Below are 12,345 nucleotides of genomic sequence, written 5' to 3'. Positions count from 1 at the left end.
GGTGGTCGAAGAGAAGCGGGGATGGAGAGAACGGTCAGAGTTCGAGGAAGAGGTGATGTAATGAGCCCGACCGTGACCGATCAAAATGATTTGAGGTACCCAGGCGTGGCGACGACGACGTTATGCGGGCGGATGGATGCGAGGGGGAACGAAGGGAGTAGGCGAGGGGCGCATATAGCCAGTGGGTGGAACGAGAAAGAGAAGAGGTCGGAGGAAGGTGGACAAAGAGGATGAAGAGAACAATCAGACGAGCCTGATGTCGTCAAAACGGCCATAACGCACCTATTCGATGAAGACCATCCACACAGTCCCGTGGCAGACGAGGCGCACGTTTGCAGCCGTCCAAATCCGGGTGGTCGAGGCGGGATGGGGAGGGCGACGGGGAAGGCGGGGCAAACGGGACTGTCAGCGTGGGGCGAGGGCCGCGCTGGGCACAACGGGAACGCACCTGTGGACGAGAGGTCCAGGACGGAGGTCGACGTTCGGGGGTCGTCGTCGCGTCGGGAGGGGACGAAACGCAAGGGCAGCGACCTCATTATATGCGCTTATGTAATACAACCCGAATCGGCAGGCGCATGTTAGCCGCGGCTCGCGACGTTCGCCTCGCCCGCCGCGATCAGCTCGACAATCATCTCGACCAGGCTCTTCATCACCTCCGCCTTCTCCTTCCCCTTCTCCAGCACCTCTTCGTGTGACACCGTCACCTCGTCTACATGGGCCACCGGCTTTCCCGCGAGCTGTCGCGCTGCGTTCACCCTTTCGCGCGACGACAATGAGCACGAGCGAGCGTACCTCTGCCTCGACCTCCGCCTTGATATCTCGGTATCCATCCGGGATGACGACCGCGTTCGTCACCAGACTGAGCACAAGCACCTGCAGCCCCTCCTCCTTGCCCACGACGACCTCCGGCACGGTGCTCATGCCCACTACGTCCGCGCCCGCGTTCCTGAGCATCCGTCCTTCCGCGGCCGTCTCGTACGTCGGGCCGGACACCCACGCGTACACGCCCTCCGCGAGCGCGTCGGACGGGAGCTGCAGCTTGTGCGCGGCCAAAAAGGCGACCCGGCGGAGCGCGACCGAGTGCGCGCTGGAGAGCGGGATGAACCGCGGGTACTCGGGGCCCACCTGGGGCCCGAGCAGTGGGTTCATGCCGGTCAGGTTCGGGAGCGCGATGTGGTCCCGGATAACGACGACTAGGTAGAGAATGACCGTCAGTGGCGAGATCGACGGCGCGAGCGACGGCGCTGAAGTTTGCGCCCCGTCCGGCATGCAGGGCTGCAGACGTTCGGAAAGCTTGCGCGGAATGCCAGAGCAAAGCCCCGTGGTGAGGCGTCGAGCGAAACAGGGCCGCATGTATGCAACATCCGCCTACGCGAAGCATGGCGCACCGCTGAATGAAGGCGAACTCACTTGTGCCAACGGGCAAATCCTTGTTGAGCCCGCCCGCAGCGTTGGTGACTGCGCCCGGCCAATCAGCAGCGCAACATGTCGGGGGCGAAACATTCCTCACCGATCAGGCGGCGGACGCCCAACCTGGCCATGACGCGGATGGGGTAGACCACGGCGGAGAGCTTGTGCCCTTCATACGGGTGGAACTGTCTGACCAGCTCTGTGAGCGCGAGGCTCGGGGGTGGGGATGTGAAGAACGCGGGAGAGAGTACAGACGCGTCCGAGCATAACCACGACAGGCACTCCCGAGCCAGGGCCGATCAAGCCGAAAGCGAGTGCGCTCTTGTGGCCAGGGACTGGAAAAGGTACGCGAGGAGTCGAATCGAAGGCCAGGCGATGGTCAACGTACGACAGCGGAGGGAACGGGACACGGCGCACCTGTGCTCGATCCGAAGCCTGGGAGAGCAGAGTACGGAACTTCGACCTTGTTCCGTATGTCCGCAGCGAGGGTGTGCAGCCCTGATCCGCAGACGATGCCGACCTGGGGCTTGAGAAGGTTCCCAGGGACAGCAGCCTTGATGGCGGCGAGCGTGTCGGCGAATGGAAGAGACTGGTGCGCGTGCTCCGCAGACATCGGTGCGCAGATGGGACTCGATGATGTGGAGGTAGGTGTGCGGTGGGGGATGTGGTGGCCGAGCTCTCGCACGGAAGCGGGCGGGGGCGCACGGGTATGTGTTGCGGGGCGTGGCGGAGGAGGGCAAAGTCCCAAATCGATTGGACGTCGAGAGCAAGATACCCCGGCCCGATATGGCAGCATGTCCCGCCACCGGCTCTAGGCGCTTGAGTCTCTCGGGTTGTCGTCTCCGATTTCGTGTCCTCCTCCACACAAAGCTATCCTATCTTCGTGCGCAGTTACAGCCAATGCCACTTATGTCTAAAATACCGTACTGTCAGCACACCTGCTTCCAGCGTGCGAGCCGCGACCCATCATTTCCTCGCCCCACGACACTCGGAAGCCCAGTCACCACACGCTGGAAGCATATAAGTAGATGAGATTCTCCTGCCTCCATTCTTTTCTTTTATTCCCATCATTTTGCTCTAGATATTATCCGACTCGGCCAACGCGGCTCACGCCGCGCGAGGCTGGGAGAATCATGTTCCGACCGACGTCACACTGCCGTCTCGGGACACGACCTGACTACTTATCCCATACCGGGTTCTCCAGCTGCCTTGACTTATATGTTGCATTTATGGCTGTCCACGCATCAACCTTATAAGCGCGTCTTAAAATACTAGATACTCCAACGGACGGGTTGTGTTGCTCGGATGCAGGATACCTCGAGTTCGTCTTCTGCTCCCTTTTTCCAGTCGGCTTTTCGGCTGATTCACACCAGCTGTACATCCGATGCATCCTGCATGCCAACGCAAGGCTGAGCTAGTGCGCCACTCCCTGAGAACATCCATGATTGTCGTGATGGTGGCTGCCCACCAGACAGCCATTCCTCCCGGCGCGTGTATCTCTCCTTCTGCGGAGTCGCATCCTTCCGCCGAGTCCCGTCCTTGAACTCGCGAGAAACGCACTCGGCACTAAGGAAAGCTCACTGCAAGGTATGCTATTGGATGTCGGCGGTGTCGCCTCCACTCCAGAGGAACACGATGCCGAACGTTCTTTCAAGACCCGTATAGGCTTGATTGGCGCAGCTTTTTCTCCCACAGATGCGCCCACACCGGGCTTCTGGATCGTTTCATGACGCTGCGGCACTTGTTCTCTCACGGCGACCTCAGGGAGGACGGTAGGATATGATCGTAAGTACGTGGTCGTTGGTAGGGTATGTCAGGCGTCATTCGATGTGTTCTAGGCACTGGTAAATATTCCACGCGGTGGTTATAGTTGTCTATGACGATCACGGACGCCTCCGATGGGGGATGCTGCTCGGAGCTGCCTGCTAAGTAGAATCGTCCTGTAGCTAAAGAGGTTGGTGCTGTACACGCCCAATCTGACTAGCGACGAGATTATGTAGCGCACATGTATATGTGTATTTTCTACTTTATAGCCCCAGTTGACGTTGAATGCTGCGAGACCGGCTGCAGACGAAGGCCGGCGGATTGGCGCCCAATACTAGAAGGCGCGCTGCCGATCTGGGCACTGCTCGCGTGGCAACGTCGTCAACGACTCTGCACTTGGCTCTCACCACGGAAACGATGAGAACGCCGTTTCTCCTCTGCCTCCGCTCTCTACGGCACCAACTACGACCTCGCTATGCACGGTGCGTACACTCAGCAACTCAGGCTATTTTCGACCTCTCTGACACCGCTATGCAGGCGATCCGACTTCCCGGAGGACAGTCGGCGGACTCTCACGTCTACTTCACAAACAAACGCAGTCCTGCAGCCATTAGCGCTTATAGAGGCCCACACGCCGCCCCACATGCCTAGAGTGGGAACTTCCCGCCCCGTCGGTGCCTTTTCCCGCACTTTTCAGCGAAACCCTCCTCCATGACAGGCGCTCCGCTCTGTGTCTTCACCCATTCATGCGCAGAACACGTCCACCTCACACACCCACGGAAATAGACATTTCACTTTGCTCACCTCGCAGGCTCGCACGCCGGTGACTCGAGCGCACGGCGTCCTAACTACACCCAACGACGGCGCCACTGTCCACAGCAGAAACAGCACCCTGGGACGCCGACGTAGGCATGCACCCGCACTGCACGAGCAGTCGAACCCGTGGTGCGTGTCGCACACTTCGGAGGCATTGCAGGCCGTGGAGCACTCATGCGGTGACCACAGGCGCACGCAGTCGCTGCGTGCCGTCGCGCTCAAGTCCGGCGCGCCCGGCTGGATGTCGGGACTACCGCCCGTGTTGCGACGGCTCGGGCCCGCGGAGGGCGCCTGCCTATGTTTGCGCCTGCGCCTGCCTGCGCCTGGACCCGCGGTGCCCCTCCGTGCTGGTGGGCGGGGATGGGAACCGCCGCGCCGCCACCTCGCTTGGTTGGGGTGCGATGCGGGGCTAATGCAGGAACGTGCGATTGGACGACGCACGCAGTGGAGCGCGACGCGCACTGGGAACGCCTGCACGGCGTCCAAGTCTTGTGCGCAGGCTCTGAGCTACGCGAGAGGCGTATAAAGGGAGAAGGATCGAGACTGAGGGACCTCAGCCCACTGCTGTTTCCTCTTCGCCTTCAAGGACCAGCCTCTCCTTCCTGGACTTCGACTTCCCGCCAGATATACAACACTCCCCTTCCAACTTCACCTTCGACACTAATCGTTCAACATGTTCGCCAAGACCATCGTGTCGCTCATCTCTCTTGCGCTACTCGCTTCCGCGACGCCTACTAAGAGGGCGACGTGCAGCAAGGGCCGCTCCGCATCCAATGAACAGGTACGACATTCGAACCGTGGCGTCGACCAGGTGCTGACCCCTGCTCTAGTGCTGCGTCTGGTTCGACGTCCTCGACGACATCCAGGAGAACCTCTTCGACGGCGGCGAGTGCGGTGAGGAGACTCACGAGTCTCTCCGCGTAGGTCGCCCCGCTCAGTCTTAGTTTTCACGCGCTCATCCTCGACCCAGTTGACCTTCCACGACTGCATCGCCTTCCCCATCGGCAAGAACGGCGGTGGCTGCGGTGCGCATCTCTCTCATACGCCTCTGCAGTGACAGCGACTCATGCTCCCGCAGACGGCTCGATCATGGCCTTCACCGAGATCGAGACCGGCTTCAACGCCTCCATCGGCCTCGACGAGATCGCCAACGAGCAGCGCCCCTTCGCCCTCAAGCACAACGTCTCCTTCGGCGACTTCATCCAGTTCGCCGGTGCCGTCGGTGTCTCCAACTGCGGCGGCGGTCCCCGCCTGCAGTTCCTCGCCGGCCGCTCGAACCACTCCTCCGCGTCCCCCGACGGCCTCATCCCGCTCCCCGAGGACCCGACCGACAAGATCCTGAACCGCATGGGTGCCGCGGGCTTCAGCCCGAACGAGGTCGTCGACCTGCTCGCGTCGCACTCCGTCGCCGCCCAGGACCACATCGAGCCCTCGATCCACGGCAGCCCGTTCGACTCCACCCCGTCGGACTTCGACGCGCAGTTCTTCGTCGAGACCCTCCTCAAGGGCGTCCTCATGCCCGCGGCGCCCGGAGTCACCACGCTCGCCAGGGGCGAGGTCCTCTCGCCGCTCCCCGGAGAGCTCCGCCTCAACTCGGACTTCGAGCTCGCTCGGTACGTTCCCCCCCCCTCCGTTTCTTATCGAGCGTACGCTCACGCCTCGACGCCCGCAGCGACCCGCGCACCGCGTGCGAGTGGCAGTCGTTCGCCACGAACCAGAAGCTGATGGTCGCCCGCTTCGAGGCCGCGATGAAGAAGATGACCGTGCTCGGCAACAACGTCCCCTCGCTCGTCGACTGCTCCGAGGTCATCCCCGTCCCGAAGGCCGCGGCGTCGCAGAAGGCGCACCTCCCGGCGGGCAAGACGCAGAAGGACATCGAGGCGTCCTGCAAGAGCACGCCGTTCCCCGTGCTCTCCGTCCTGCCCGGGCCCGAGACCAGCATCCCGGTCGTCCCCCCCTCCTAAGCGCGCCCCTCGCTGCCTGCACGCGTGGGAGGCCCCGCCGGATCCGTATTTTGAATGCACAAGTAATCCGCACTCCTCCCTCTCCTTGTAATCGCTGCGCCCCCCTCGTTCTGCCTTCCTACTATATGGTTTGCTAATCTTGTACTCGACGCACCCGCTCCCTCACGCCCTTAACGGGCCGCACGCTCACTCCCTCCTTCCTCTCAGCTATTATCGGAGTATTTATGGCTCGCGCTTCTTGGAAGACTCTGCAGTGTAGTAGTCATGTATAGACCACGGAGTATCCCGTAGCACTAATGTGTACTCGCATGTGCATTGAATATTATTGTTGCTGTATCACCTCTTCTCCTCCGTGCACACCCCGGGCCCATGATCGGCTTTCGGCACCCGGTTTGAACTTTTCAGTGGCCGGAACTTTGAGCTCCGCTCCATTCCTATCGACCACATTTTCAATCGGCGCTGCTGTAGTTCACGCCCCGGGACCCGGGCCGCGATTCGCCCCGAGCGCCGAGTCCGAGCCGCGAATCGCGCCCACTTGTAAGTAACGCGACGCTTTTCCTCAGACCCTCTACGTCCGTACCGTGCCCGACCGAGCCATCCGCCCTCCTTCTCGACCGCCGCTCCCGATTCCCCAAAAGCGCACCCCCAAGACGAGGTTCTCCCGGCCTCAACGCCACCAGCGTGACAAGACTGCGCTTCCCGACGCAAGTACGACCGCACTCCCTGCGCGGCGGCGCGCCGCATCATCGCGCGGGAGGAGCGGACTGGGAAGCTGCGGGTTTACCTCGGCCGCGCAGGGAGCCGGACGGGGTAGGCTCCAGGACAGGCCTTAGTACGTCGCATGCCAGCAGCATCTCGCATTGCCCGTCTCGTCCTGTCCCCGGACAATCAGAAGTCGTTCGCTCGCCCGACCTCGGGGCTGACGACGCGCGTGCGGTCTCGCCATAGGCGCGACAGTCCCAAGTGTGCTCCGAGGACGACCTTGTACGGTGGCCGCAGTCTCCTCCTGGCGCCGCCGATGACGAGCTCGGCTGGCAGGGGTACGTCAATGTGAGGGTAAGTGCGACATCGGCGGCCATAAGGAGGCCCGACTGATCTTGTGTGTGCAGGGCACATAGCCGCTCCGTTCGCGCTACAGCTGGCCATAGTCGCTCAGCGTGTTGCTGCTGTTATACCGCCTGCAACGGCAGCGCAATTGCGGTAACATCCCAGCCCTCTCTGTACCAGACCCAGAAGTTCATGGAGGCAACCTCATCGCCGCAAGTGGACCTGTCCCAGTGAACCAGTGACGAGGGCCGGCCGCTGATCGGTGCCCGCTTCACAGAGCCTTCGCCGTGCAGAGTCCGCGAGACGATCTCCACCAGCCATACCTTTTATCCCAGGTGTATGAACATCACCCTGCGTATCGATTCCACATCACCTCGACGCAGGCCTGGCCATGAACTCATTGCCATCTGTACGTATCTAATTTCATTGTAAATCTTGTGAACTCCTTCTCTCGCTGAGGCACCGAGCCCACCCAGCGCAGGGCAGAGAGCCACGCCCGCTGTCAATCGTCGATGGGCGGCGGTGAACGTTTGAACACCGGGCCCAAAGGTAGCGAGCTACGTCACGAGCGGGGGTCTCGGGCGAGCGCGGGCACGGGGGTCTCGGCCGAGAGAGCGCCCATGCTCCCGTGGCCTTGCTCTTCGGGGCAGGTTCAGGCTCGATGTGGACTCTGGAACTCGAAGGCGAGTACTGTTCGATCCCGCCCCCACCGGCGGGGGTATAAAGCACCGCGGTCTGGGGCACAGAGCGCATCGGTCTGCTCCCCTTCGGAACGAACCGCACTTCACCAAAACCCCACCTACTCCCCCTCCCCTCCGCCAAAAGTCACGATGTTCAAGTCGATTGCTGTCGCTCTCACTCTCGCTACTTTCGCGCTCTCCACCCCTCTTCCCCGCGCCGCAGTCACTGGTGAGCACCACGTTCCCCCCGGCGTACACGCGCTCAACATTCCGTAGACACCCAAGTGCTGCAGTTCGCACTTACCCTCGAGCACCTTGAGAACGCGTTCTATACCGAGGCGCTCTCCAAGTTCTCCGAGCAGGACTTTGCCGACGCCGGCTTCGAGCCCTGGGTCCGCGGCCGGTTCAACCAGATCTCCAAGCACGAGGCCGCCCACGTCGCCTTCCTGGAGTCCGCGCTCGGGGACAGCGCGACCAAGCCGTGCAAGTACTCGTTGTAAGTGCCCATTTGTCCTTGTGATTTTTCACGCGCCTGACGCATTCCCGACAGCCCCTTCGACTCTCCGCGCTCCTTTGCGGCGCTCTCGATGGTGCTCGAGACCGTCGGAGGTTCGGCGTACCTCGGCGCCGCGCAATTCTTGCAGGATAAGGGCACCCTGACGGACGCCGCGGTGAGCTCCCTTCCGTATCGCTCTCGTGCACCTCACTCATGCCTATATACACCCCCTCGCAGTCCATCCTCGCCGCCGAGTCTCGCCACTCCGGCTGGGTCTCCGCCGCGGTGCTCAAGAACCAGCCGTGGGAGGGCGCGTTCGAGACCCCGCTCCTCCCGAGCGGCGCGTTCTCGCTCGCCGCGCAGTTCATCACCTCCTGCCCGTCCGACAACCCGGCGCTCCCCGTGCAGGCGCACCCGGCGCTGTCCGTCTCGACCGGCACACCTACCCCCGGCGCGTCCGTCAAGTTCACGGTCGGCGGGAGCGGGAGCTCGGGCACTAAGTTCGTCGCGTGGCTCGACGGCGTCGGGGACCCCGTGTACACGGCGGTGGGGAGCGACGGCTCGACGACGGTGCCGAAGGGGCTGGCGGGGACGGTGTACGCGGCGATGGTGTCGTCGAAGGACGGGGCTGTGAGCGATGCGACGCTGCTCTCCGGGTTTGCGGTTTTCCAGTTCACGTTCTCGTCCCAGGCTTGAGTGCGGGATACGTGTATGTCGCAGTATGTTGCGCGTTCCTGATGGAAGCAAAGGACTTCTAGGTCTCTCGCAATCGCCTTTAATTAACGCCTATATGTCAAGCTTTAAAGCTTCTTTCGTTCCGGAGTCGGAACAAAAGACGAGACCGCTAGTGTTTTCCAGGTCCCATGACCTGTCTGGAAGCATTCGAAGTCTTTTTATTGCGTGTCTTTAAACAGACCCTCAAACTCACCACGGCGCCATCCGTGAACCTGTCCATTGGTTTCCATCCGCGGGGTCGCTGGCCGTGCCAACGACCAGTGCTGATTGGACAACCTGCATAGTTTGCGTTTGGGGGGACTGTCATCTACTGACAGATCGCACATGCGTTTCACAGCACAGTGGTGTGAGTAGTGCGAGAGTACTACCTCGTATGCTTCGAGTGGCTATTGCACACAGACGCGCCCGCGGACCGCGCTCCCCAGCAACATAAATAAGCATGGAAGCGGAGTGGTAGCCAGAGTCATACAGCACATCCCCCATGAAGTCCTTCTTTTACACGCTCTCGGTGGTCGCTATCGCAGTGACAGCGGCTTCTGCGGCTTCGTCCGTCGACTTCATCATTGACACTCCGTACGTTCTCCAGAATTGAATCTCATACATCTCTGCCTAACCTCATGTATCATTTTGATAGATCCAACGCGGTCCAATGTGAGCCTACCTTGATTGAATGGCAAGGCGGTATGGGTGAGTTGGGTGTATGGTTCGTACTACGCGTCGAGACCTCTGAGCTGATTCTGTCGGTTTACAGCTCCCTTCTTCTTGGTACACTCTCTGTCACGAATATCCATCCATTCGCTCGCTGACATTATCGGGTCCCCTCCCATAAAACCAGCAGTGAGTGTCTACACACTTTAGGCGCGTTACATCCTCTCTCATCCAACTCCGTCGCTTCAGAATCGTCCCGGGAGGGATTACGGGCGCCGCCGCTCTGCAGCAATACCCGAACCTCCGAGGGCACTCGTTCGTCTGGTCTACAAACCTTTCGGCCGGCAAGTTTTCTTTCCACACTGGAGACTCCTCGCTTGCTGAGACTGCCCTCCTATAGGCACAGATATCGGTCTCTCTCTCACCGATACGACAGGCGAAACGGTTCAGTCGGGCACCTTCGTCATCGGCGACAGCGGTGGGTGCCTTGTTTGCGATGCTTTCTCGCCGCTTATTCTGAGCACTCCCTAAGATGACAGCAGCTGCTTGGAGGGAAACGGGGGGTACTATTGATCCCGTACGACACTCAGAGCCGAGGTAGAAAGTATCCGCGAGCTGCGTTACGACATAGATAACATTCAGCCATATTTTCGCCCGTGTGGTGTGTACTGCAAACAGACACTGCGAGTAGCCCAGCGAGTTTTATTGCAGCCAAGTCTCTGGCATCGGCGCGATCTGCCTACGGTGACCCGCGCAATTCACGTTGTCACTGAGGAGTCGCGTCGCTGCGTGGAGTCGGCCGGACTCTGGGACCTTCTAGATCGAAAAAATACTGTACAATCGAACGAATTAGCGACTTAGTGCGCCCCCCGTCCTCGCGCGAGCTCACAGCTCGTCCTCCTTCGCGCGATCTCCAGCACACCGTCGACCGCGGTGAGCTCGCTGTCCGCCGGCGACGCGCCCATCGCCACCTCCGCCCCGCGGTGGTCGCACACGGCCTCGCCCCCCGCGCTCTCCCGCCGCTTCCCCTTCTCGTCCGCCCCGAACCGGCTCTCGTCCTCCGGCTCCGGCTCCGGCTCCGGCTCCGGCTCCGGCTCCCCGAACGAGTCGCCCCCGAAGTTCCGGCTCGCGCGGCTCCGGCGCTTGTCGCCGCCCACGCACTCCGGCGCCTCGCGGTCCTCGCCGTCGACGACCTCGTGCGCCTCGGACCGGACGACGACGCGGATCTCGACGTCTGCCGCCGTCGTCCGGTGGCTCGCAGTGGGGGAGAACGCGGTGACGCGGCCGAGCATCTGGCTCGCGCGGCGCGAGAGGCGCGCGGCGGACGGGGTGAGGGCGGCGGCGGCGGCACCAGTGCCAGTGTCCGCCGCGGCGCCGCGGCGCGAAGGGGGGCGCGTGGCGGGCGCGGAGCGCGTCCAGCCGTCGCGCGAGGTGAGGGAGAGGAGGAGGGAGAGGGAGTAGAGCTTGGAGAGCGTGAAGTTGAAGACGAGGTGGAGCGCGGACCGGACGGTGAGGTAGACGATGAGGTCAACGGCGGCCCAGATGGACGTGAGCAGCCCGGTCTCGATCGACACTGCGGCGAGAGGATAGGTGGGTGCGGGGGGCGCGGAGGAGGGGAGGGAGAGGACGCACGGCGGATGAGGCGGTTTATGAGCGAGTCGGTGTACTGCATCCCCGTCTTGCGCCGGCGGAGGTGGTAGACGAGGGTGCTGGTGATCATGACGTCGCCGACGACGGCGGCCATGAGCCAGATGATGCCGATCGAGTGCAATTTGTCGAATTCGAGGACGAAGGATACCATGGAAATTGCGATGGAGCAGCCGATGCCCCCGACTAGGTGCGGGGCAGTGAGTGCGGGACGGTGCGAGAATGGGGAGTGAGACGTACGGAGCTGCGTGACCGCGAACACGGAGATGATGCCCACTATCCATCTGTTCCTCGTGAGGACCGTGATGCGCCATACGAAGAACGATTGCACCACACTCGTGACGAGCGCAGTCAGGGCAGGGCCGGCGTGAAACGCTGAGGAGAGAGACAGGGCTTCTGTGACGCACGGATGTAGTGGAAGGAGCTAGCACCCACGGAATTCGGTCCACAGAAGGGCGCTGTGGTCCCCAAAACGTTCTATCAGGGGTACATACACGGAGACGATGTCGAAGATCGTCTTCAGAGTTTCGGCCACAATAGCGAAAAGCACTGCAGCCTTCATCAGTTTCCTATCTCTATACACTGATGTCAGCTCGGACCCGTGAGGTGACCCCAAGTGGAAAGGTAGATACCTAGATGAGCACATGAAGTAGGAATACGCCTTTGTGATCACAACTCCGAAGAGGAACATGTCAAAGAACGCGGCGAAGAAGAACGGGTCAAAGCTGAGACGACGAGTCGGTGGACGAATATGAGTCACCAAAAGGCGATTTGCTCACTCGTGGGGGCCAGCATTGGAGGCCGGGTCTGAGGGCATTGCTCTGCGGGTGCGCAATGGGCGCTGAAATGAAGGGTGTGCAGGTAGTGAAGAGGAAGACCAACTAAGATCCCATAGCAGGGGAAGGAGAGGGTCCAGGGATAGGATCGACGCTGGGGAATTACTTCATGGCTCGCTATAAGATGTGCTAAGGCAGAACAAACAACAACATAGGAGGAGAGACGAAAGGGGCCCACCGTTGATCGAGGCCAGACTCCAGAGGACCCCGAATCGGGACAGATCCGCGCAGAACGGGCCTGCAACCGCCTTCCGAGGCGCACCAACGACCAGCGGAGCTGACTAGCGTAGACGAACTCTCAC

General features: G+C 61.4%; 4 protein-coding genes across 4 annotated transcripts; 2 read left to right on the top strand and 2 right to left on the bottom strand.

Moving 5' to 3' along the window:
* Nucleotides 1-578: 578 nt before the first annotated feature.
* BXZ73DRAFT_45863 (uncharacterized protein) lies at nt 579-2,023 on the bottom strand (the record flags this gene model as incomplete). Its single annotated transcript, XM_048019589.1, has 6 exons — nt 579-737; nt 793-1,193; nt 1,411-1,458; nt 1,511-1,595; nt 1,666-1,745; nt 1,828-2,023. 6 exons carry the CDS (start codon nt 2,021-2,023, stop codon nt 579-581), a joined length of 969 nt encoding a protein of 322 aa, XP_047878591.1.
* A 2,640-nt stretch (nt 2,024-4,663) lies between these two features.
* BXZ73DRAFT_89580 (heme peroxidase) lies at nt 4,664-5,954 on the top strand (the record flags this gene model as incomplete). The annotated part of the gene is made up of 5 exons (XM_048025339.1): nt 4,664-4,771; nt 4,821-4,910; nt 4,961-5,015; nt 5,069-5,603; nt 5,663-5,954. 5 exons carry the CDS (start codon nt 4,664-4,666, stop codon nt 5,952-5,954), a joined length of 1,080 nt encoding a protein of 359 aa, XP_047878590.1.
* Nucleotides 5,955-7,831: 1,877 nt separating this feature from the next.
* BXZ73DRAFT_89579 (ferritin-like domain-containing protein) lies at nt 7,832-8,873 on the top strand (the record flags this gene model as incomplete). The annotated part of the gene is made up of 4 exons (XM_048025338.1): nt 7,832-7,910; nt 7,958-8,177; nt 8,232-8,352; nt 8,415-8,873. 4 exons carry the CDS (start codon nt 7,832-7,834, stop codon nt 8,871-8,873), a joined length of 879 nt encoding a protein of 292 aa, XP_047878589.1.
* Nucleotides 8,874-10,417: 1,544 nt separating this feature from the next.
* Nucleotides 10,418-12,024, bottom strand: BXZ73DRAFT_100665 (uncharacterized protein; the record flags this gene model as incomplete). Its single annotated transcript, XM_048014642.1, has 6 exons — nt 10,418-11,133; nt 11,193-11,393; nt 11,448-11,582; nt 11,643-11,782; nt 11,840-11,932; nt 11,987-12,024. The coding sequence occupies 6 exons, from the start codon at nt 12,022-12,024 to the stop codon at nt 10,418-10,420; spliced, it is 1,323 nt and encodes a 440-aa protein (XP_047878588.1).
* Between the last annotated feature and the right edge of the window lie 321 nt (nt 12,025-12,345).

This window comes from Epithele typhae (assembly GCF_022376455.1).
Source record: "Epithele typhae strain CBS 203.58 chromosome Unknown BXZ73scaffold_19, whole genome shotgun sequence".
Classification (NCBI taxonomy): domain Eukaryota; kingdom Fungi; phylum Basidiomycota; class Agaricomycetes; order Polyporales; family Epitheliaceae; genus Epithele; species Epithele typhae.
This window is presented reverse-complemented; position numbering and strand designations above follow the sequence as displayed.